At 47.0% G+C, this 22,445-nt stretch overlaps 2 protein-coding genes across 6 annotated transcripts; one reads left to right on the forward strand and one right to left on the reverse strand.

Annotated features, from left to right (window-relative positions):
* Positions 1-2,278: 2,278 nt before the first annotated feature.
* Positions 2,279-7,265, forward strand: LOC115393099 (NLR family CARD domain-containing protein 3-like). Of its 2 annotated transcripts, none has more exons than XM_030097924.1 (9): positions 2,279-2,497; positions 3,407-3,535; positions 3,610-3,663; positions 3,785-5,570; positions 5,714-5,875; positions 5,960-6,133; positions 6,209-6,376; positions 6,484-6,530; positions 6,599-7,265. In XM_030097924.1, exons 1-9 carry the CDS (start codon positions 2,452-2,454, stop codon positions 7,117-7,119), a joined length of 3,087 nt encoding a protein of 1,028 aa, XP_029953784.1. In that variant the 5' UTR covers positions 2,279-2,451; the 3' UTR covers positions 7,120-7,265. The 2 variants fall into 2 exon arrangements, with proteins under 2 accessions (XP_029953784.1, XP_029953785.1); XM_030097925.1 differs by having other exon boundaries at positions 6,632-7,265.
* Positions 7,266-7,493: 228 nt separating this feature from the next.
* Positions 7,494-21,167, reverse strand: sec24c (SEC24 homolog C, COPII coat complex component). Of its 4 annotated transcripts, XM_030097920.1 has the most exons (25): positions 21,010-21,167; positions 18,926-19,104; positions 18,574-18,654; positions 18,017-18,143; positions 16,834-17,003; positions 15,980-16,726; positions 15,764-15,900; positions 14,869-14,937; positions 14,040-14,148; positions 13,769-13,896; positions 13,053-13,191; positions 12,820-12,935; positions 12,616-12,740; positions 12,329-12,520; positions 12,153-12,246; positions 11,918-12,034; positions 11,664-11,834; positions 11,461-11,557; positions 11,235-11,380; positions 10,958-11,096; positions 10,721-10,839; positions 10,353-10,532; positions 10,069-10,254; positions 9,531-9,620; positions 7,494-9,374 (listed from the first exon to the last, which is right to left on the reverse strand). In XM_030097920.1, the coding sequence occupies exons 2-25, from the start codon at positions 19,083-19,085 to the stop codon at positions 9,234-9,236; spliced, it is 3,780 nt and encodes a 1,259-aa protein (XP_029953780.1). In that variant the 5' UTR covers positions 19,086-19,104; positions 21,010-21,167; the 3' UTR covers positions 7,494-9,233. The 4 variants fall into 4 exon arrangements, with proteins under 4 accessions (XP_029953780.1, XP_029953782.1, XP_029953781.1 ...); XM_030097922.1 differs by lacking the exon at positions 18,574-18,654; XM_030097921.1 differs by lacking the exon at positions 14,869-14,937.
* Positions 21,168-22,445: the final 1,278 nt, after the last annotated feature.

A 22,445-nucleotide genomic window follows, 5' to 3' on the forward strand; every position in this document is an offset into this window, starting at 1 on the left:
CCCAGTCAGCTCGGACAGGATGAATAAATAATGGTCGGATTCTGAAACATGATGACAGAACGAAAAAAAGAAGAAGAAAAAAAAAATCAGAGGCAGTGTGTACTCTGCTCTCGTTCCTGATGATCACATGATCATAAGCTACGTTGTGCATCCTGTCCTTTTCATCCAACCCGGGATCATGGAGGGCTGGAACAGATCCCAGCACACCCTGGGACAAAGACTTGGAGCAGTCACCAGTCCGTCAGTAAACTCAGAGAGACAGACAGTCACACACACTCAGGTTCACACAGAAACACTGATATCATCAATAAACCTCTGCAAACAGCGTGGCCTAAATTACACTAATGCATAATTCACATTAGTTGAAATATAGTTGTGAATTTTTATTGATTAAACAAAAATATCACCCTAAAATGACATGATTATATCATGAAACAGATATGTATTTTCTCAATCCATGAAATTACACATGTATTGTCCATATTAGATTATTTAAGCTTCATTAACTTCAATAAATTACATTAATTCCCTTTACATTCACAATTTATTATACTACATTTATAAAATTCACATTGATGATACATTGAAATCTATAAATAATAATTTATATACTGAATTGATATAACTGAGCACCATATGCTGTATATGAGCGTATATGTACTCAATTCATTTCATTACACTTGCATTTTTTCATTGATTTGATTCCTCTTTTTTATCAGCCTACACAATTCAAATATGAATCAAATCATTTATTTTAGTTTCATTATAATAAATACATTAAATTGCATCATTAAGTTTTAAACTACAGGTGTATATAAAAAAAGTTAACTTCTACTTGTACATAGCCACAAAGGTAAAAAAAAAACCTTAACTTTAGCCAAATAACAGGATATTTATCAGCTTAACTTGTCCGCCACAAATAGTTGTCTGAGTTAAATTAAATCACACTGACATGATGACATTTAAAGTTTATTGTTTACTTAAATGTGCTGATTAAATCACATTTGTGCAATTGGTTATTTCAAAGTTAATCAATGACTTCGGACAAATGTAAAGTACCGTGATAACTTTTAGTCACTTTTAGGTTCTTACATCAGTACAAAACAGTATTTCTGGTTTCGCACATTCATCTCTGTGTCTTTCTGCTCATTCACACAAACGTCGCCCAGCCAAGACTTTCCCTTCTTCGCAACACCTCACCTGAATCATACACTATATTTGACATGAACATTCTGTGGTTTGATAATATTTTTTTTTTTCTGTATTTGCAGAGTTACTGAAGACTGGCTGATGGGTTTCCTTCAATTAGGCCTTGTGAGAAAAATATATTCACAAATGATAATTTGTTCAGTTTAAACACAAGTGTTGTCAGATTGAACCGATCAGCACTGATCTCCAGTAATGCAGCATGTGCACCCTGAGTGCAGGAAATCTTGCGTTTTGCTTCCACCCTGTGTTCAACAGGCCAAGTTGCAGCTTGGAGGACTTTCACTTTGTAAAACTGTGGCCATTTGAAGAAAACAGCTCTTTCAGTGTATTCAGCATTTACACGGTTTTATGTGGAGCATTACAGATTACTTTTTCAGTAACGGTGCTTTATTTCTTATAATGATTAAAACTGACATACATTTTTTTTCAATGAATTTCCAGTGTAAAAAAATTCCATCATGCCTTTTTTATGGGCTAGAACCTGTGTTTCAGTGTTGGTCTGCAAAAAGCTGTTATTATTACTGACAGAGAGACTTGCTGTAATGTTAAAATAATCACAAATTGAACATTGAATCCATGATTTTCAGTAAAACTTGCTTGATTCATGAAAATACTTCAAGTACTTTTCATTGGTTCTGTGGTGTGATGTTATACAACGTGTCATTTGTGCAATGAACATTTTTGATTCATGAAAATATACTGAAAAGCACCACAGCAAGCATCCATCTGTTATAGGTCAGACCTTCACACACATTCCCATCAATGCCTACAAAAAAACTTTAAATGTAGTGATTCAAAACAAAACGAGAGGATCCTCGATGTGAGGCACAAACCACTTCACCTTAGTGCAGTTCAAAACAAATCCAGGTTTTCTTGTTAAACTGGAGATCATTTTCTAGAAAAAGAAACTGCCAGTTTCCCTAAACATGTCAGAATCTTTTCAGCTTGCAGAAGCAAAAAAAAAAAAACAAAAACACCACTTCGTGTTTCCTTCAGCATCGCACAGGAAGGAAACTGGCGTCTTGTGCAAATGCCACTTCTTTGATTGTGAGACAGTTGTGGCTGTGCACGCACTGCACCGTGGGCATGTTTTTTTTCGTTCAATAACTCGTTCCTGCTTCACACTTTCATTTGAAAGAAAGCTGTTTGTTCTGTCCAGTAGGGCACAGTAAAATCTGAGTGTCAGCTCAGGTCACGGTGATGAAGATCAATACATGAGGATAACCAAACTACAGGCGGAATATGGAGCAAACAGCTGCTGCTGATCAAACAGAAGAGATCCTGAAAGGTAAGCTTTGCCTATTAGATGTCGACAGGTTTTCACAAGCGAAATCAGAAGAGTTTGTGGGTAAATATAGTCTACAAACTTGTTTGAAAAGTTTGTATTGTTTTTTTATGTGAATTTTACATGGATTAAAATGATATTCAGGCAATTTAGAAGATGAATGCAGGTAAACAGCAACCCAAAAATGTTGGGTTATTTTGGAAACCCAATTTATTTGTTGGCTTGTATTTAGTTGAATTGCTGATATTTATGAAGAGGAACTCATTTGCTGGGTTATAGAGTTATTATTTCAACCGAATTTCTGTGTTTTTAAGGTTATGCACCATTTTGGGTTGTTTTTCAGAGAGCAACCCATTTTTGGGTTAGAGGCTTTTTTTTTTAATTCGTTTTTTTCCTTGAAGTGAAGTATATTATGGCATAATCTCATTAACATTGTTTGTAACTACACACATGAGATGTGTCCTTTAACACATCCTGTTGGGTTAAAAAAAAACGAACAGGGGTTTGTCCTTAAAATTGAGGTTTTTTTTTTAACCCAACTGTTTTTACTGTGTATTGGTAACACTATAAACTTCACTATAAAGCCAGTATTCATGTAGTAACAATGGAGTTCCTAAATGTTACTGATATAACTCCGGATATTTGTCAAATTTTTGTTGTTGATTCAACTTATTTCAGCTCAACTCAGTTGCAATCAGTCCAATCCAATTGGGGGAAATCAAAAAGGCAGGGATTCAAGTTCAAATGTAGATAAACAAAGATAAACCTGTCGTTAAAGCATTTAATTTTTCCTGACCCATGTTATCAAAGCATCAAAACTGTCAGTGTCAGCACTTTTTTTTTGCATAATGCAGTTTTTTTCACTGTGTGAAACTGCTGAACTTTTATTTTGTGGTCTTCGCTTTGAGCCAGTTCCCTCCATTCGGGCGGAGGTTCACCATCCCACCTACACCGCCCAGAATGGCAGCAATGTGGTTGTTACTTCCATCAACGGTTCGCACATTACCAATTTGTGCATCAATATCAACTCAGCCACTCAAGGTAGATATTTTTGGACTTATAAGGCTCAAATAAAACTTGGGTTTGGGCTCACCATATGGTTCCCTCCTCGGTAGGGTCTGTTATTCCATCTGAAGAAGGACCACAATGTGATATTAAACAGCCACAAAGTGAGTACTCTGAGTACTTTTTTTTAGCTTTAATTGCTCTAATTTATTCATTTTTGCATAATTTAATTGGTTAAACTCAACCAAGCCTCCAAATAAACGGTGTCCGCGCTGTTTGTTTCAGTTGATGAGGTTGCAGAATGTCAGAGGAAACTGAAGCTCACTCTGAGAAGAAAGTTTGGTCACTTGCTGGAGGGGATGCGGTCAGAAGCAAACAAAACGCCCCTCAATCAAATCTACACCCAGCTCTACATCACGGAGGGGGGAAGCCATGAAGTCAACACGGAGCATGAGGTGAGGCAGATCGAGTCGACGTCCAGGAGATGTGCGACGGAGGAGAAATCGATCCACTGCAGCCACCTGTTTGACCCTCTGCCTGGACGGGACCGAGCAGTGAGGACTGTGCTCACCAGGGGGGTGGCTGGCATCGGGAAAACCGTGTCGGCCAATAAATTCTGTCTCGACTGGGCAGAGGAGACGGCAAATACCGACCTGGAATTCGTATTTCCGCTCTCTTTCCGAGAGTTGAACCTGATGAGAAAGAAAGAATTCAGTCTGGTGGAGCTTCTCCGCGTCTTTTTTCCTGAAACTAAAAGCACAGAAATCTTTGGTGTTCAAAAGAAAATGCTTTTCATCCTGGACGGCCTGGACGAGAGTCGCCTTTCTTTAGACTTCAACAAAAGTGAAATAATGTCAGACGTGAAGCAGCCGACCCAGATCGCCGTGCTGCTGACCAACCTCATCAGGGGACGGCTGCTTCCTTTCGCCCTCGTCTGGATCACGTCGCGGCCGGCGGCTTCGAGCCAGATCCCCGAGGAGCACATCGATCTCGTGACCGAGGTCCGAGGGTTCAACAGCCGGCAGAAAGACGAATACTTCAGGAGGAAGATCAGCGACGAGCGTCTGGCCACTCGCGTGATCGGGCATGTGAAGTCCTGCCGGAGTCTCCACATCATGTGCCACATACCGGTCTTCTGTTGGATGGCTGCAAGCGTTCTGGTGAAGAAACTGTCGACAGAGGACAGCAAAGACACGCCGAAGACCCTCACTCAGATGTACATACACTTCCTGTGCTTGTACGTGGAGAACATGAAGAGGCGGCTGCCGGGAAGAAGAGAGTCCAATGCTGAAAACGTGCGGCAGAATCTCCTGTCGTTGGGTAAACTGGCCTTCAAAGAGCTGGAGAGAGGCCACCTGATCTTCTACGAGAGAGACCTCGCCATGAACGGCATCAACGCAACACAGGCGTCCATGTTTTCAGGGATCTACACGCAGGTCTTCAGTGAGGAGGTGGCCCTGTGTGAGGAGAAGATGTTCTGCTTTGTCCACCTGAGCGTTCAGGAGTTCTTCGCCGCGCTGTACGTCTTCCTCACGTTTCACAACGACAACGTGAACGTCCTCGTCAAGAGGTCGTCCGCCTCGCGGCGTTTCCTGTTCCGAGAATCGTCGGAGCTCATCCTGTACAAAGAGGCAGTGGAAAAGGCTCTGAGGTGCGAGAACGGACACTTTGACATCTTTCTGCGCTTCCTTCTGGGCCTGTCGCTGGAGTCTAATCAGACTCTGCTGAAGCATCTAATGACCAGTAACAGAACGCACCAAAAAACCAGAGGAGAGATCATCCGTCACATAAAGGAGAGGATCAGGACCAACCCGTCCCCGGACAGATGCCTCAATCTCTTCCACTGTCTGAACGAGCTGAACGACCACTCCCTGACGAAGGAGATCCAGAGCTACCTCAGCTCCGGCAGCCTGAACGAAGCCAGCCTGTCGCCCGCCCAGTGGGCCACTCTGGTCTTTGTGCTGCTGACGTCGGAGGAGGAGCTCAGTGTGTTCGAGCTCGGCAGCTACTCCAGGTCAGAGGAGGGTCTTCTGAGGCTGCTGCCTGTGCTAAAAACAGCTCGAGTGGCAAAGTAAGTCATCCATGGAGGGAAGGGAGGGTCCATTTAAAAGTGAACTCAACAGGCTTTCTAAGAAATTTGAATGACTTCCGAGAAGCATTGTTCAACAAACGAAGTAATCCACCAAAACCTTACGTCTACCTTCTCTCTTGCAGACTAAATGCATGTAAGCTCACCGCGGCCTGCTGTGCAGCTCTCGCTACTGCCGTCAGCTCACCTCGACTCAGAGAGCTGGACTTGAGTCACAACAACCTGAAAGATGCAGGGCTGATGCAGCTTTCCGCTTCACTGAAGACGAGCAAACTGGAGGCGCTCAGGTCCAACATGTCTCTTTCTGTTCTCCTAAACCAAGCTGGACGAAGGTCGTCGGGAGCATTTGTTTCATTTTCTTGTTTGTTCAGATTGAGGAGCTGCGGCCTGACGGAGCACAGCTCAGTCGCTCTGGCATCAGTGATCAGTTCTGCCTCTTGCCAACTGAAGCTGCTGGACCTCGCTGACAATGATCTCCAAGACGAGGGCGTAAAGAAGCTCTCCAACGGAGTGGGGAGTCCTCACTGTCAGCTGGAAACACTCAGGTAGCTGTAGTTTCCAAGCAGATCAGATGTGGAAAGTCAGCTTCTTCCACACTGAACATCCGGGTGTCTTTTCAGTTTGTCGCTGTGCAGAGTCTCAGAAGACGGCTGCATCTTCTTGGCCTCTGCCCTGCTCTCGTCCCGTCTGACCGAGCTCGACCTGAGTTACAACCACCCTGGACCCTCGGGCCTGACGCTGCTGTCGACCCTGCTGGAGGAGCCGCGCTGCCGCCTGCAGACTCTCAGGTAGAGACGGTGCTGACTGGAGCCCCATTTAGGAATCACTGATTCTTGCTTCCTGTATGTAAGACAGAACTTCCAGAACATTTTCTGTGTTCTGTTTTCCCTCCAAGTGTGGAGCAGTGTGGTGAAAGCAGGATGCAGCCAGGCCCTAAGAAATGTGAGTAAACCGTTTTTTGTTATTTTTTAACTCCTCTGCTGCATTACAAAGTCCTCATCTCCTTTCAGATGCCCAAAAACTCACCCTGGACCCAAACACAGCGCACGAAGACATCTCGCTGTCTGAAGGAAACAGAAAGGCAAGGCGCTGGACCCCTCAGGCGTACCCCGACCACCCGGAGAGGTTCGATTTCTGGGTGCAGGTGTTGTGTAAGGAGGGGCTGACGGGGCGCTGCTACTGGGAGGCGGAGTGGAGCGGCCGGGCCTTCGTCGGAGTCGCCTACAGACGGATGTGCAGGAAGGGAGAGGGCCACGACTGCTGGTTAGGCCGAAACGAGTCCTCCTGGGGTCTCAACTGCAACAAAGACGGCTACAGGGCTTTGCACAACGGCGTCGGCGCTGCCGTGACCGCCACGCCCGTCTCCGGGAAGGTGGGAGTGTTCCTGGACTGGCCGGCGGGGACCCTGTCCTTCTACAGGGTCTCCTGCGGAGCCCTGACCCTGCTGCACACCTTCCACACACACTTCACGGAGCCCGTGTACCCGGGGTTTCACCTGGGCTGGGTGGACACCACGGTCTACCTGTGCTGAGGAGCATGATGGGTATCCGGCGGAGCAGTGGATCGAACATAACATCGACTCTCAGCTTTTTGAAAAGTGTACAGAAAAGCTTTAAATAGTCTTAATTCCAATGTGTGAAAGTTGATTATGCTGTATATGTAAAATAAATGAATATGGATTTAGATTTGGTTTCATTGAAACATGTTTTTTATTTACATTTTTCACATCGTCCCAACATTTTTTGGAAATTAGTCTGTATCATACATAAAATGCATTCTTATTCATATTGCAGTGAACGTCTCCTCTCCCAGCCCCCGCCAAAAAAATGTCACAACACATCTTCATTTCCTCTTAATTCTAACCAAAGCTGACGTGTTGGGTTCGTTCAGTGAAAACACAAGAAGCACAGCCCGGAGTGTCACGTTTTCCTTTTTTTTTTTGTTTTTTTTTTCCACAATCATTTTATTAGCAGTCCCAGGAGGCAATGGAAAAAAAAATAAAAGAAATGGAAAGAAAAACTCAAAAGAAAACAAACAAAAAGGGACAGAACAGAAAATTACAGTCGAGACGGCGGGTGAATCAAAGTCAGTGAAGGTGGAACAGAGGGCTGCGCACACACACCGAACACAAAGTCACATCGTTACAAAAGAAACTAAAGTTAGAAATAAAGACTGGATTTAATCTCATGGGTAGTGTTTGTGTGTGTGTGTGTGTGTGTGAGAGAGAGTGTGTGCGTGTTGGCTGATCCCTCTGTTCCTTATATTGAGAAATTCACCAGGACCGACCCCACATTCACTCTGACACACACACACACGCACGCACACACACACACACCTGCACACACAAACGCCTCACACATACTTATCAAAAGGCCCGTCTTCCTCTCTTCAGTAGAAGCCGCCATTTCTTATTTAGGCTATTTGTGACGGAGAAAACAACCTGCCAACAACCCTCAGCTGTTCAGGCTGGTCTTTTCCTTTTAAAACTTATTTTTCTATTAATTCTGTACAGATTATATATCTTTCTTTTTTTTTTTTATTTACACACCGAACAGCTTTTTGACTTTTTCAGTGCAGAGACAGCTGGAAATCTGCAAACACGGACTGATTTGTTTGTTTCTGCTGTCGCCATGTGCTCACTTCTGTCCGCGGCAGACAAAAATCAATCACAGGAAGGAAGGAACGGAGAGAGGGGCTCCCGAACAACCTGACTCCGAAACGAAAAGCTGTCGTCTTGTTGATTTCCTCGGAGCTGCATAGACCAACAAGAGGCTCCTCTTGGATAATAAATAATCTAAAGAGCACATCTGGTTTATGGACGCCAGATGTTTCTGAAACTGAGGCTGATTGGAGCAAATCGGGATCTACCGGTTAGCCTCGACCATATGCACCTTCACTCTTTATCCGCTCGGGAACCAGATTTCTTTTTTTGCTGTTTTTGTTTTTTTTTTTAAATTAAAGTGCAGTTGGAGTCGTTTATTGGGCAGCGTGTCACTAATCCGCTCACATCTGGAAACAAACACACACACGGGATGATCGCAGCAGCATGGTGGGGGGGGGGTTACTAAGGCCATGATTAAAGTGGATAAATGACAAAAAACAGCGTTTAGTTAACTCCATTGTGTAGGCAGACGTCCTTCACTCTTATCGGGATTCAATCTTATATAAAAAGGAGAAAAAGAAAAAAAAAAAAAGAAGAAAGAGTTTGCTGTCTGAGCGCCCTTTATGCGCCCGAAACAGCCTTTCAGTGCTCGTAGTGAGGAGACAGTACAGTGACTCCAGTCCTTCGCCCTCTCACTCTGTTGCATACGTTATTTGTTCACTTGTGTCTAAACGTGACTCTTCCTCCTCGGGGTGTTTCACTCCTGCTGTGATGGAGCGGCAGATCGGAGGCAGACAAACGCTTTATGAATCCCTCTCTCCAACACACACACACACACACACACACACAGATGTCTCAGCTGACACACAGCAAGGAGAATTTTAGTTTGTAAGATTAAAAAAAAAAAAGAAAAAGAAAAAGGATAAAGCGCTCTTTCTTTCTTTCGTTCACATGGAGGAGTGACAGGAGGAGGAGGAGGGGGGGTCTGTGGTGGGGCTCATACAGGTGGAGGAGTGAGAGCTGGGGGGGGCGGCGGCGGCGGCCTAGCTGAGAAGCTGGCGGATCTCCTTGTGCATGTGACACAGGAAGTCCACGTACGACGCTCCGCCGCTGGCGCTCTTGTCCTCCACCAGGAAGTGTCTGAATATGAGCTCGGCTCGGTCCTCCTGCTTCACCACCATCAGCTGCAAACCGGAGGAGAGGGGAGGTGAGCGAGGAGGACACACTGGAAGAACTTGCGTCAGACACACGTCTCAGTTAACAACAATGAAGCCTTCTACAAGAAAAATAAAAATACGGCCCATTTTAGAAGTTCAAACAGGTCAGAGGAGCAAACTCGCCTTCATGTATCGCGACCGCTGTGCTCTGAAGGAGTCGATGATCTCCCGGAGTCTTTGAGAGAAGGGGTTGTCCAGGACCGGAAGACTCGTCTGAAACAAACAGAAGATTTTATTAAATCCACAACATTTTGATGAAAACATTCATGATGAATAAGTCATTAGGACTAATTTCAAACTCAACATTTCAAAAGCAGAATGCTACTACAATCCTATTCTAGTGTAAATGAATAAACAACAGTACCAACGATAGCCTATTTTTATGAATTATATAATTTATTTATAGGTATTACCACAGTGCATTTATGCAACTGGTACCATAAACTTGGCTCATCTACGTGAGATGTTTTTTTCTCAAATTCGGTACCCAATATTTAACTGCAAATTAAATTTCCTTTGTCAAGAAACAAAACTAATTGAAGATATCTACAAGAGGAAGAAGTAAAACTTCATTTCTGATAACTCTTCCTACACAGGAACATGTAACCGAACCACTTCCTGTCGCGAGGTCGAAAACGGAGACCCGTCTGTTTCCTCTCACCAGGCTGGAGTCGATCTGGCTGAAGCTCGGCGTGCCGAAGATGTTCTGCAGCAGCTCCTGCTGAACGCTGGCGCCCACCCACAGGAAGAGGTGCAGGCCCGTCTCCAGGAGGTACACGCCCCCTTTGGACAGCCTCTCCTCCGAGGCCCGGACCGCCACCGGCAGCGAGCCGCTTTCCAGCTTCAGCTGGAAGAGAGAAGGCGGCGTGAGCTCGTCGGCGAAACCAACATTAAATAAAACTAAACGACAGAAAGGCGAGGCTCTGGCTTCGCTCGCCGCCTCACCAGCGGCAGCAGGCGGGGGTAGAAGAAGACGTGGGTGTCCGCCACGTCCATGCAGCTGATCAGCTGCCTCAGGTAGGCCCGGTCGTCCAGCGAGACGTCGGCTCCCGGCAGCAGCACGTCGCTCTTCAGCACGCAGTTCAGATACACCGGCAGCAGCTTCATGCACTCCGGGAGGATCAGCTGAAAGAAAACAGGCCGGCAGACTCTCAACTCCACTCTGTTTCACATCCCATTTATTCTGATTTTGATGCAGTTCCCATTTCTGTTTAAAACCTGAATCTTTTCCCCCCACTTTCTGCCAAGTAAACAATTTAGATTCTCCATTTTTTTAACCATGTGACGCCTCCTTGAAGACGTTGTTTCAGTACCTGCCCGGCTGACGAGGGACTTGCACAGTTCTTGCGGTAGCAGGCCAGAATCTGAGCGCACTGGTTGATCAGCGTGTCCCTCACTGCCTTCGTGGGGTTGTTCAGGACGCCTCGGAAAGCTGAGAGACGCCATGACACACACACAAGCATGACGTTTCTGTCTTCTCGCTCCAGTTTTCTGGATAACTCCTGTCAAACTGATGAGGAGTCGGGGGTTTTATGAGAAGGAAGACTCACCGTATTTGGAGAAGAAGTTGATGATTGTGTCCGTCTCACAGTTGCGGTAGAGGTCGGCCAGCTGCGAGCAGCAGTTGACGGCCATGTTGTGGACACGGAGACGCCGCTGCCCGCTGCAGCTTGTGTACAACACTGCGCACTGCGGGGACAAGCAAGTGGTTTTTCAGGTGAATCTACAGGGACACGGTTTCTGCTTTTGAAGCCAACAAACGTTCCAGTGATAGGATATAAAGCTTGAACCTTGTCCTAAAAGGCTGATTTCATCACGGTGACGCACCTGCATGAGCGCCCCCGTCTCCTCGCTCAGCTTGTCGTCGTGTTTGAACTCGACGGTGACGGCCTTGTCGCAGTCCAGGCCCGCCAGCTCCACGTCCGTGGTGTTGCTCATGAAGAAAGAGCCGAAGAAGTCCGTCGCTCGGATTCCTGAGGGCGCAGAGGGCGGGGACACGTGAGGACGGTCGGCCGCGGCGAGACAGTCTTCTGGTGTTTTCAGAGAGTCTCACCTGTGCTGGTTCGCACCCTCATGACGGCGTCGAAGCCGACGAGCTTCTGAACGTCTCTCCTGAGATCATTAAGGAACCGCTCCTGATCCGACTGAGCCTGGGAAGAAGGAAACAGACATGAGAACTTACACAGCATGTGCTGACAATAACTGCAAATCATTAACAGACTGAGTTAAATTCGACTGATTTTTATTTCCACTCACCTGGAAGTAGGTGTATTTGTAGATCGAGCCGCCAGTGGAGACGGGGACCACTCCTAACGTGGCGAGATCCACGTACTGGTTGGGGAAGAGGAAAAGATCCACACAGCAGCCCTGGGCTACGCACTCCTTCGCCAGCGTGTTGTAGAAACTGACTTGTGGCTGAAACAGAGACTGTGAGAAACAGAACGGGATGGAGAGGATGAGGGAACAGCTACAGCGACAGCTGAAACTAAACCGCACTTTTCCGTCCTCACCTTTTCTTTGTCAGTCCCAATCAGCTTCTTGTCTTCCCTGTTCTTTAGTTTCCCAGGAGCCTCGGCGATGGGGAGAGAGGTGTGGAACACAAACAGCTTCCCCGCACAGTCAGCAGCCTGAAGGAAACCGTCATTGAGCATTAATAATATGGAGTATTTCTGTTTTTTTTCATGAAAGATGCCAAAAAGTAGGATATATATGGGAAAACCTCTCAGGCCTGATTAAAACGTTCACCTTCAGAGCCTCCAGTCCAGCCTGGATGACCGGTCCAAACACCGTTTCCGTTTCTCTGGTGTCTGCAAACATCTCTGGGATCTGGTCCAGCAAACTGAGAAGCACAAGCGTCGTTTCGTTAAACCGGGTCGAAGTGAGGGTCCCGGCGAATCGCCTGAGCCTTCGCGCCCGCCCACCTTTCGATCACTAGCCGGCTCTCGTTCACGTTCACTAGGAAGCCGTCGAGCAGTGGCACGAACATGTCCGACACGTCCGACACCACCAGCATCTGGGGCTGCGCCAGGCTCGCCTTCACGTTGTAGAAGTGCAAAACCTTGTTGTAGGTGACGAAGCCCACCCGTACCACCGACTCCACCTCTGGGTTCTCCCTGCGGCGTGGAGAAGAGAGGGCAAAGGTCAAGACTGCAACTACTACCTCACTCGTTCATTTAACCTTCCTCCTGTCTGTACGTGTTGGGACTACCTCGGCAGGTAATCCAGCAGGTTCTTGAGCTCCTGGCAGACGATGTTGACCATTCCGCTCTTCACAGCGTTGTACGACACGTCGATAAGAAAAATGAAGGCTGGAGGCTGAGGAAGCTTGTTATTCTGGGAGAGAGAGGCGGAGATGTGAAGACAATAGATCCACACGGACACACATTAGACGAAACAATAAAACTCTGATTACCTTGCAGTAATCGACGGTGGCCAGAAACTCGTAGCTGCCCAGTGAAAGCTCCGGCCTGTCGTAGCAGTCCACCCTCTTCCCAGTGTGGTCCAGATGCTGGAAATAATGTGGAGGCACTGCGGGGCGGGAGAGGAGACAGTATAGTAACAGTGGTTTACATAGTTTTTTATCTTCCCGGTGAAATGTGACTTGTGTGACGTGCCTCCGACACATCTGCACAGACGGTAACTCACCCTCTGTGACGCAGCTGCAGAAGCTGCACTGGAAGCGGCGGCCGCCCTCGATGAACTGCATGTACGGACACATGTAGGCCTTACAGCGGTTGCAGCGGATCGGGCCCCCCTCGCCGTGGTCCACCAAGTACGGAGGGGTCTGAAAAGAGAGCAAATCAAAGGCGTGAAAATGAGGACTTTATAAATACTGAGATGTTAAACTGACACAGATCAGTTCATGAGGATTTTACTGTCAGATCTGTTTGTGTGACTGTCAGCGCACGTCTTTGGTTTTCTGTACGTCGAGCTGAAGAAAAGCATCATCTGATGTGAGGTTCATTATTTTCCTTCATTATTTAAAAACCGCTGCTGGTTTCCCCCCGCCCCGAACGCTCCTTCTAAATCCAGAATTACGTAACGTGAATCAGGCAGGATGGATATTGGTTCCACACGACGAGAGCATGAAACAAGGTCACGCAGCCACTCCCACCCTCTCAGATTTGGAGGCAGATTATCCAACCGATTGTGCGGGCATTCAGCGATAATATCGGGTGGTTTTTTTCCTCTCTCTCTCTCTCCCTCTCTGAAAAAATAATCTTTTCCCAAATCTGGCTCTGTATTAAAAACAAAAAAAAAAAAAAAACGCCCAACTGTGCGGGATGAGACGTGAAACAGCAGGTCACCGGAAGTGCCGACAGTACAGGCCTCACGCTACGACAGGAAGCGGCGGGACTCACCTCGTCCGGCGGCAGCGTGGCGAGGGGCTTGATGACGGCAGCCAGCGGCACCTGGGACTGCTTGGCCATGTCGGCCGTGCACGGCATGTTGTAGGCCGTGCAGCGGATGAACCTGGGGCTGGCGTTCCCTGGACACACAGAAGCGATCGTGTCGGTTTATGCGCACCCAGAACATCACATCAATATAATTTTTATTGTAATAATCATTTCACCGCTCGTCTCAATACCTTCTGAATAATTATTTGAGTCAGGGGTGTTTAGGAGAACTGACCTTGATCTTTGACCTGGAAGGTGGTGGTGACCAGCGGCGGTGCCTGACCTCTGACCCCGGTGGTGAATGGCTCAGTGCTTTTAGCCTTATCGTCCTCTATTACCTGGATCTGAGAAAAAAGGGCAACAGAACAGGAATTTACCATCACTGCCAGACACACTGACAGAGCCAGAACCATCCATCGTCCTCGGACGTGGTTCAGTGTCAGTGGAGAACTTTACAGCCATGCAGGAGGAGACTTTCACACAACTGCTACACACACACACAAACACACACCTTTAACCCCATCAACATCTGCAGAGGTACAGGTAGAGACTCATGCTGAAGCCGATTTGTCTCAACAACTGTTACCGACACATGAAACGTCCAAGAAAGGGGGGGGCGGCATGCCTTTAATGAACAGGTGAGTCAGAACGATGCAGACTGGCATGCAGGACATGGAGGAGGATCACAGAGAAGCTGTCTCGGCTTTGACATGACAGACGCTTTCTCCAGGCGACACGACAAGCCTGAAATGACCTTCGAGATCCTGTTTGTACACGAGCAAACAGTACGATGAGGCAGGGATTACAGGATCAAGCGTACAGATTGAAAATGGCGGCAGTATTAGGAGTGTGACCATGGCCATCAAAAACACTTCAACTGTCTCCCGACTCATCGGCAGTGTGAGCCGTAGCGGCCGACACTGCGACTGCTGCTGACTTGAGGCGGTTAGCAGGAAGCGCAGGAGGTGGAGACAGAGGATTAGTGGGGTCAGGGGTCAGGCGGTGAGGAGGACAGGTCGGAGGAGGAGGAGGAGGAGGAGGAAGCAGGCACACAGGAAACTTACTGGGCTGGGGATAGCGTCTGGATCTATTCTATGTCTTGATTTCTGCACAGCCGGCATGTCAGACGCTTGCTTTACATTCAAACGTTTGTCCAGCAATTTGTGCAAAAACGGGACAAAATAAACATGGATAGAGTGAAAAGATTAAAAAAATAAAAAAAAAGAGTGAGAGAAGAAGAAAACTCAGCAGGATTGCTCTGAGTGGCAGGCACCGTCGATGTTATTCAGACAGAAACGGACAGTAGTATTGATTATAGATTAGTAATATTGCAGACTTTATGGCGTTCAAGTGCAAGTAGATTTAGGTTCACCAGCAGGCTGAAATCAAACATCGTAAATGGAACAAAAAAACCCCAAAACACCTGCTACTGATGAGGTGAAAATTTGACTTCAGAAAGACTAAAGCTGGAAATGTGAAAGGATATCTTTTAAATCTTTAAAAACACTAAGATGTCAAGACATCCATGTTGTATCTCAGATAAACAAACATGTTTAATTCTACTTTCCATTTGAATCAACTTAACTCAAGTTATTTTAAAGCAGCATTCAGAAAAGTTCAAACAAACAAAACGGAGCAAAGTGCAGGGAAAAAGCAGCTGCAGTCGTGACGAGCAATTTCAGGAATGGTCATTTAAATCCAACAGATACGACCATTTTACGGTGAAATAATGAATTTGGAAAGATGCTATTTTGATATGATTGTTACTCATTTCACTCTTAAGCTCACAGCTGCTAAAACAGAACGAACCGCCCAGCTTTGAGTCGTGTATGAAGAACTAAAAACGCTCAGATGGCACTTTACTCCCACGTATTCTAAATTAATCCAAAAAAAAAAGACGCCCATGTCTTAAAGATAAAGCTCTTATTATCATCTCATGTGGATTTAAGAAACGCTCACCGGACTGGGAATGGCGTCCGGGTCCAGTCTCTTCTGTGCAGGGGGGGCAGGGGCCGGTGCGGGGGCTCCGTAGTTTGGTTGCCCGGGATACGGGCCAGCATAGCCGGGCTGGGGGCCTCGGACCTGCCCGAACGCACCTGCGGAGGAGACGGCACAGCTGAGTGACGGCGGTGGCGGGGGGGGCTGTCGTAATTTCAGACGTCACCAGATTCTTACCGTTCTGCTGGGGAGGGTATCCTGTTTGCATGCCGGGCTGAGGGGGGGGCTGCTGCTGCTGCTGCAGGGGTCCAGGGGGGCCCAGAGGGCCCGGAGGCAGGTGGTTACTCTGAGCCATGGAGGTGGGGGGCATCTGAGGTCTTGGGGGAGGGGGCCCTGAGTAGTAGGGGGATGGCTGGGATGGAGGGGGCTGCTGCTGGGGCGGCATCGGGCCGGGGTACTGGCCAGCGGCGGCCGAGGCGGGAGGAGGACCGGGAGGGGGGAACGACCCCGGCTGGGAGGAAGGAGGCGGGGCTCGCGGCGGGAAGGAGCCCTGGGCAGAGGGTGGAGGGGGGCCGGAGGTGAAGGCAGACTGACTGACAGGTGGAGGGGGCGCCGAGGAGAACGGGGGCTGGGGCGGAGGGAAGGACTGCTGCGGCTGGGACACCGGGGGAGCCGGAGCCGGAGCCTGACTGGGGGGAGGCGCCGGACCCGAGTAGGAGGAGGGAGGCAAGGGCTGCTGGGAGGAAGGAGGCGGCGGCAGCGAGGAGGTGAACTGCTGCTGAGAGGTAGGGGGCAGAGACGAGCTGAATGGCTGTTGAGAAGGAGGCGGCGGGCCGCCGTAGTATTGCTGAGAAGCGGCGGGGCCGCTCGGGGGTGGCGGCTGGGTCGGGGCGGAGGACACAGGGGGAGGGGCTTGTGTGTAGGAGGCCGGCGGCGCGGCCGAGTAGGCGGTGCTGACAGGCGGCTGGGAGCTGTGAGGCGGAGCTGGGCGGAGAACGACAGGGTGACGTTCCATCAGCGTCACAAAGTCTCAAGTCTTCAAAATGATGTATTTACTGAGTCAACTTGTTCAAAAATCCATCTGTATTTACCATATCCTGGCCCCGCGGCTGTGGGAGGTCCAGAGGAGATCTGCATCCCAGTCATCTGGTTGGTAACCTGCTGCATTGTGGGTGGAGGCCCATAGTGCTGCTGGGGGTAGGTGGGCTGCGGCCCCGACATGTTCATGGCTCCCGGGTTGTACGGCTGAGACACAGCAGGCCTGGAGACACACACAGACCGGGGTGATCAGCGTTGAGCTCCTTCATAATGTTATTGGCCTGCTCTCTCGATTGATCCAAACGGAATTTTCCACTCCATTATAAAACTTGTTTACCAGCCTAAATTTATCCTGAAAACTCTTTAATGGCAAAGTCAGAGTTCAATCTGTCCTTTCGGCTGCTTTCTCAACATGTGAGTCAGAATTTGGCTTCACACAGTCAGAGTAGCAGGATTAAAGGAGCAATCATAATCTCAGCAACAGAAAGGTCAAAAATAGCTTCTCATCACTGAACATGTGCAAAAAATCAGACACATCTGCACTATAAATAGGCTGAAGGATCAGACTTGGCACATATATGCAAAATAAAGAGGGTGAATCAGCCTGACACAGGATCAGCTGTCAACAATAAAAGTCGGACCAAACGTCAAGCTTCCAAAGCGGCATCTCTCTGCGTGTGTGCCTTTAAATGTAAAATTTAACCACAAGTGTAAAAAACAATGAAAGACAGTGAGATCGCCTCAGTGCCTCATCTGCATAACAGTCAAGTTAATACCAGCGCAGCGTGGCGTCCTCTCCTCGGTGTTTGAACTAATCTCAGCTTGTTGACTCTCCTGAGAACACTCCCGGTAACATTAGGAAACGCTGCACATAATTCACTGTTTATAGCCTTAAAATCTCCAGTAAAACGTTCTCACTTACTTCTTTTAAACAATGAAGAAAAAGCATCTTTCATCACATAAAATTCAGCTTTAAAGCTTAATAAAAAACAAACCAAGATACACAAGCTGGGCAATTTCAAACTTGAGAATGAAATAAAAATGGGGGAAAAAAATTATTAGAAATCCCTAAATCCATGAGACTTATGGTGTAGTTTTGTAGTTAAGTTGTAATAATCAGTGTTTTCACTCACAATCTGGTTTCTGCAGGTCTGTGTAACACACAGGACATTCCAAAACATCCGTCCTTGTTCACATTCACAAAACAAAAAGCAAACAAAAACGGAGCACAGTTACCTGGGTGGTGCCTGTGTCAAAGGAGGGGGGCCATTCTGCACATCCCCTTGACTCTGACTGTACTGGTTATACTGTTGAGGCGCTGAGATGGGGGGAGGTCCAGAGGTGGGGGGACCCCTGGCAGGACCTGGAACACAACAACAAATGCGAACTGCACATAACAGCAAAAAGGGATTTTAAAAAGCAAAAAAAAAAAAAAAAATCTGTTGATAGCTTTAGAACTGATGCTATGAGACCGGAGCAGCGAGCTAAAGACGGCTGAAGGCCTCCATGGTGCCCAAATGCAGTTTCAGAAGTATCTATCAGGATGTTAGTGATCAGTTGGTGCATCTAGGAATCAGTCAATCAGCCCGGCAACATGTGAAAAATGCACTTTGATATATTAGAAAAACTAAAAACAAAAAGACAAACAGGCTTTTCTTCTTCAGATTTAAAAGATCCCCAATTACAAAAGGACGTGGCAGCAAGAAGAAGAGTGGCTGCAGGTACGGGAGAATTTGATGATTGCAGAGCGTGTGGAGTGTGAAATGAGCGGAAAACAGCGATGAGGCAGTTACCCAAGTCAAGAGGAGAGGAGAGGTCAGAGACTGGGTTGGGTGCCACAGCCTTAGAGGGAAAGCTTGTGAAAGGAGAATAACCTGAAATACAAGAAAAGAGGGGAAACAGGCAAATACACAGATGTAGAGAAGTGCAAAAGCCAAATGAAGGAATGAGAGGGTGTTTTTTTTGTTGTTGTTGTTGTTGAGATTTGGATTAGTATGCCACACTTTCCTCACACGTACACGATCATCCACGTGGCTGGGAGCAGGTAGGACGCTTCAAGGTTAACATGTAAATGCCTGAAGAGCATCTTATCCGCCCCGCTGAAGGTTTCTTTCCGATTCAGTCGTTCAGTAAACAGCTCCTTACCTTGTGGTGGGGCCCCAGGCTGATAGGCTGAGGTGGGGCCATTGTAGGGCGCGTAGGGTGCGGGGTATCCCCCATCCAGGGGGGCGTAGCCGGGCTGGACGTAGCCAGGCTGGGGCTGGCCGTACGGAGAGGCCATTGGAGTGTGCTGGTTTACATTCATCCTCAGTTCATCCCTAAATCTGGGTGAAATCATAGCACCATCACATTGTTGTTTAAAAAAAAAAAAGCAATCTAAAATCACATTTTAAGACTAAACTTGCTTAACTTGCTTTTCAAAGAAAGAAATATGAACGTTGGGAAAGCTGCAGTATATGAGACTGACAACGCTGAACGTGACAACATAGAAGCAACACCCAGCCGTTACTAAAAAAAAATACATATATATATATATAAATATATATATATATATATATATACATATATATATATATATACATATATATATATACATGTACTGGAAGCAAACATGTGAGATTCATTTAGTTATCTGAACTGCAAGTGAGCTTTTTCTACACAAAAAGTGTCAGAGAGAACTGAGGTGGATTCAGCAGACTGGTATGCACCTCGATTCAGACAAACGAAAAAACAAATTATCTTCAATCCGGCTCCTGAATCTGTGTTCTCAAACAACCACGCACCTATTATATGGCATTATTTCCTGGTGCAGTGACAACACCTTTATTGCTTTGATATGTTTAACTTGGTCACGCCCTCCAATTGCTCACAAGCCCCTATCAATTTTTAGCTGCAGTGTGTATTGAGCATGAAATAATATCTTACAAACAGCACTGCAGGAAACTAAACCCATGTGTATTTAGGTCAAAGACCGCAGGGTGAAACAAATCTGATTCACAGGACTACTTTCTAACATTCCCATCTCATGTGTGAGTTTGGGATTAAGTGGTTAAAGTGACCCAAGAGATCCTGGGGCCTAAAATGATCGGTTACAGACATAACCATATCACAACAACACAATGACCACACAGGGAATAAGTGGGGCACTGACGAAAGAAATGAATGAAAATAAACAATAATTCAAGAATTACCAAATAAATCTAAAAAAAAAAAAGTGACCACATATTGGTATTTAATCATTACAGGAGGTCTTCAAATCACACATGACCCAAGGTTTAAATAAGATAGATATAAAACAACCAGAAATATAAACATGAAACGTACTCAAAACACTGAAGTTGATCAGAAGGACACATGTCAACAAGGGATACTGTAAATACTCTCGAGGGAAAGTGTCGACGGTCTGATCAGGCCTGGGGGGCATTTGGTCTCACAATCCCTGTGAAGAGTGAATGTTTACAGGAGCCCAGGTGATAACTTAGTTCATGGGCACGATCACTCCTTTAACATCACATGTCAGCTCCAAAACGATATTATTAATTCACTTCGGACTCTGGAGACGGGTCTCGCCTATATGACAGAGTGATGAGTATCATCTGACAGACAAACACCGGCTAAACGAGCGGGGCTTTGAATAATTCAGCGGTGCAGGTGAAACAACGAGAAACACAATCGCTGGAGCCGAGCAGCTATTTAATGTGTCGGGCCTAGCAAGTGACCCACATCTGCTCCCTGGCTGAGGCGCACAAAGTAGGAACTGGGTTAGGACAAAACTGTGTAAAACTCGAGAGGGAACTCTGCATCGGAGAGTGTGAGACACGTGCGAGTGTGAGCAAGTCTAAAGTGACAACACGAAAGAAGAGAAAAGACAGTGCCGCATAAGAGTTAGCGTGCTAGCTGGCTAACATTAGCAAAATAACATGTCTACTACACCAAAAAAGCTTGGTGGGATCATGGTGTAGCTCACGGCTGGAGGTCGGGCCAGCAACGAGGAGTGGAGAAAGTTGTAAATGTCATTAATGTGTGTTTGTGACAGAGCTAGCCGTGGGACGGCTCGGGTCACGATGACAGCAGCAGCGGAGGATCAGCTGGGACAGACCGCCACAGCCGGAGCTAACGCCGCTAGCCTCTCCGCTAGCATCCGCTAGCTTTAGCACGGCTAACTGAACCGTGAGATCCCGGGGAGAAGCCGGATCATCCGAGGACCCGGTCCCGGGGGGGAAATTTACCTCAGAAGTGGGCTGAAGAGTAAGGCTGTCCGTGGGCAGTGGCAGACAGTGAGACCGGGCGGCGGGAAACACTTCGGAAGCCGATGTCGTCCCGGGGTGTAGCTCGGTAATCCTCCTGGTTTCACAAACGGACATTCAGCGGAACTGCTGCAGCGCTGTGCCACGTCCACATCCGGACACCGCCGACACACTTCCTCCGCTCTGCCCGAGAGCCGAGGACACGGGGGGACACCGAGGTAACCGGGACCCGAGGACAGGGGACCACCCGGAGAACCGCTAGACAGGGGAAAGAGGAAAACAATGCAAAGGTTTTCATCTAAACTACAAATAACACACGTAGACCGGAATTAAAAAAAAAAAAAAAAAAACTTCAGCAAAATCAATAAGTTATCATAAAAACATGAAATGATGAAAATATGGAATATTTAATATTAATATGAAAATGTAAAATCAGCTTCTGTACAAAACCATAATGTAACATTTATGACTGACTGCATAGACAGATAAAAGGTTTTCAGAATGATTTTAATTTTCTAAAATATTTTAACAGCCATCAACAATAATCTGTTATATTGTGGAAATCATCAGGGAGTCTGACATTCAAGCAACATGTATTACTTGGTGTTAAATGAAGTGTGTGTCGTGTGTGAGTTGAGGGGCTTTAGCAGAGATGCAATAATGGACTCATTCTTGAAAAGCTAATGAATTCTGGGTATTTTCGTTTCACCTGTCATCTGTATGGTTAAGAGAATTTCTGTGGAAATAGAAATAAAATTCCTCACATGCACAAGTTTGACACTGTTGTGTGGCACTGTAGTAGTGACAACTTTGTCTGAAACGTATATTTCGTGTCCAGAAGTTCAAATTTTCCCATTTCACTGTTTCTCATGAATACAAAACAACTTGTTGAACAGAAGTTAATCCTGAGCTTAACTTCTGTTAATCTCCCGGACTAACTGAAACTGGTTTAATAAAACTGAGGCTGAAACACCCAATTTCCATTGACTTTGAAATCTCAATCCCATAGCCAGTAAACTGGTTAAATTCCTGAAATGTCTGCCCCCAGACCCCCCCTGCCTCCCCCCCCCTGCCTCCCCCGCTCTGTGCTGGGTTGAGTTGGGGTTCTGTGAGAGATTGAGGGCAGATCTGTGTGTGCGGTGCGGTGGCGCCTGTCCAGGCCTGCTGAGCTGGGGTCACAGAGGGAGGGGAACTGATAGTTATTTCTGGAGAGTATATCAGGAGTGTTGAGAGTGACATGGCAAGTGTTGAATACAAGGGAGGATGAAGACACACACATACACACACGCACACACGCACACGTTCGTGTACGTGTGTCCCTCCTGAGCGCCCACCCTCTGACACAGCATTCCAGTGTGAGCAGATGAAAGCCAGCCACCCCGTCTCCTTGTGGGTGGAGTGAACCCCCCCCTCTGGTC

The sequence above is a fragment of the Salarias fasciatus genome, chromosome 8, assembly GCF_902148845.1.
Source record: "Salarias fasciatus chromosome 8, fSalaFa1.1, whole genome shotgun sequence".
In the NCBI taxonomy this organism is placed as follows: domain Eukaryota; kingdom Metazoa; phylum Chordata; class Actinopteri; order Blenniiformes; family Blenniidae; genus Salarias; species Salarias fasciatus.

What these genes read in the sequence shown, in the direction of transcription:
- LOC115393099 (XM_030097924.1), top strand. Translation starts at nt 2,452, where the DNA reads ATGGAGCAAACAGCTGCTGCTGATCAAACAGAAGAGATCCTGAAAG. An exon ending in TGATATTAAACAGCCACAAA is followed by an intron (nt 3,664 to 3,784) that starts GTGAGTACTCTG and finishes TGTTTGTTTCAG; the next exon opens with TTGATGAGGTTGCAGAATGT. An exon ending in TGTCAGCTGGAAACACTCAG is followed by an intron (nt 6,134 to 6,208) that starts GTAGCTGTAGTT and finishes GTGTCTTTTCAG; the next exon opens with TTTGTCGCTGTGCAGAGTCT.
- sec24c (XM_030097920.1), bottom strand. Translation starts at nt 19,085, where the DNA reads ATGAATGTAAACCAGCACACTCCAATGGCCTCTCCGTACGGCCAGCCC. An exon ending in TTGGGACTGACAAAGAAAAG is followed by an intron (nt 11,835 to 11,917) that starts GTGAGGACGGAA and finishes TGTTTCTCACAG; the next exon opens with TCTCTGTTTCAGCCACAAGT. An exon ending in GAGGGTGCGAACCAGCACAG is followed by an intron (nt 11,381 to 11,460) that starts GTGAGACTCTCT and finishes CTGCGCCCTCAG; the next exon opens with GAATCCGAGCGACGGACTTC.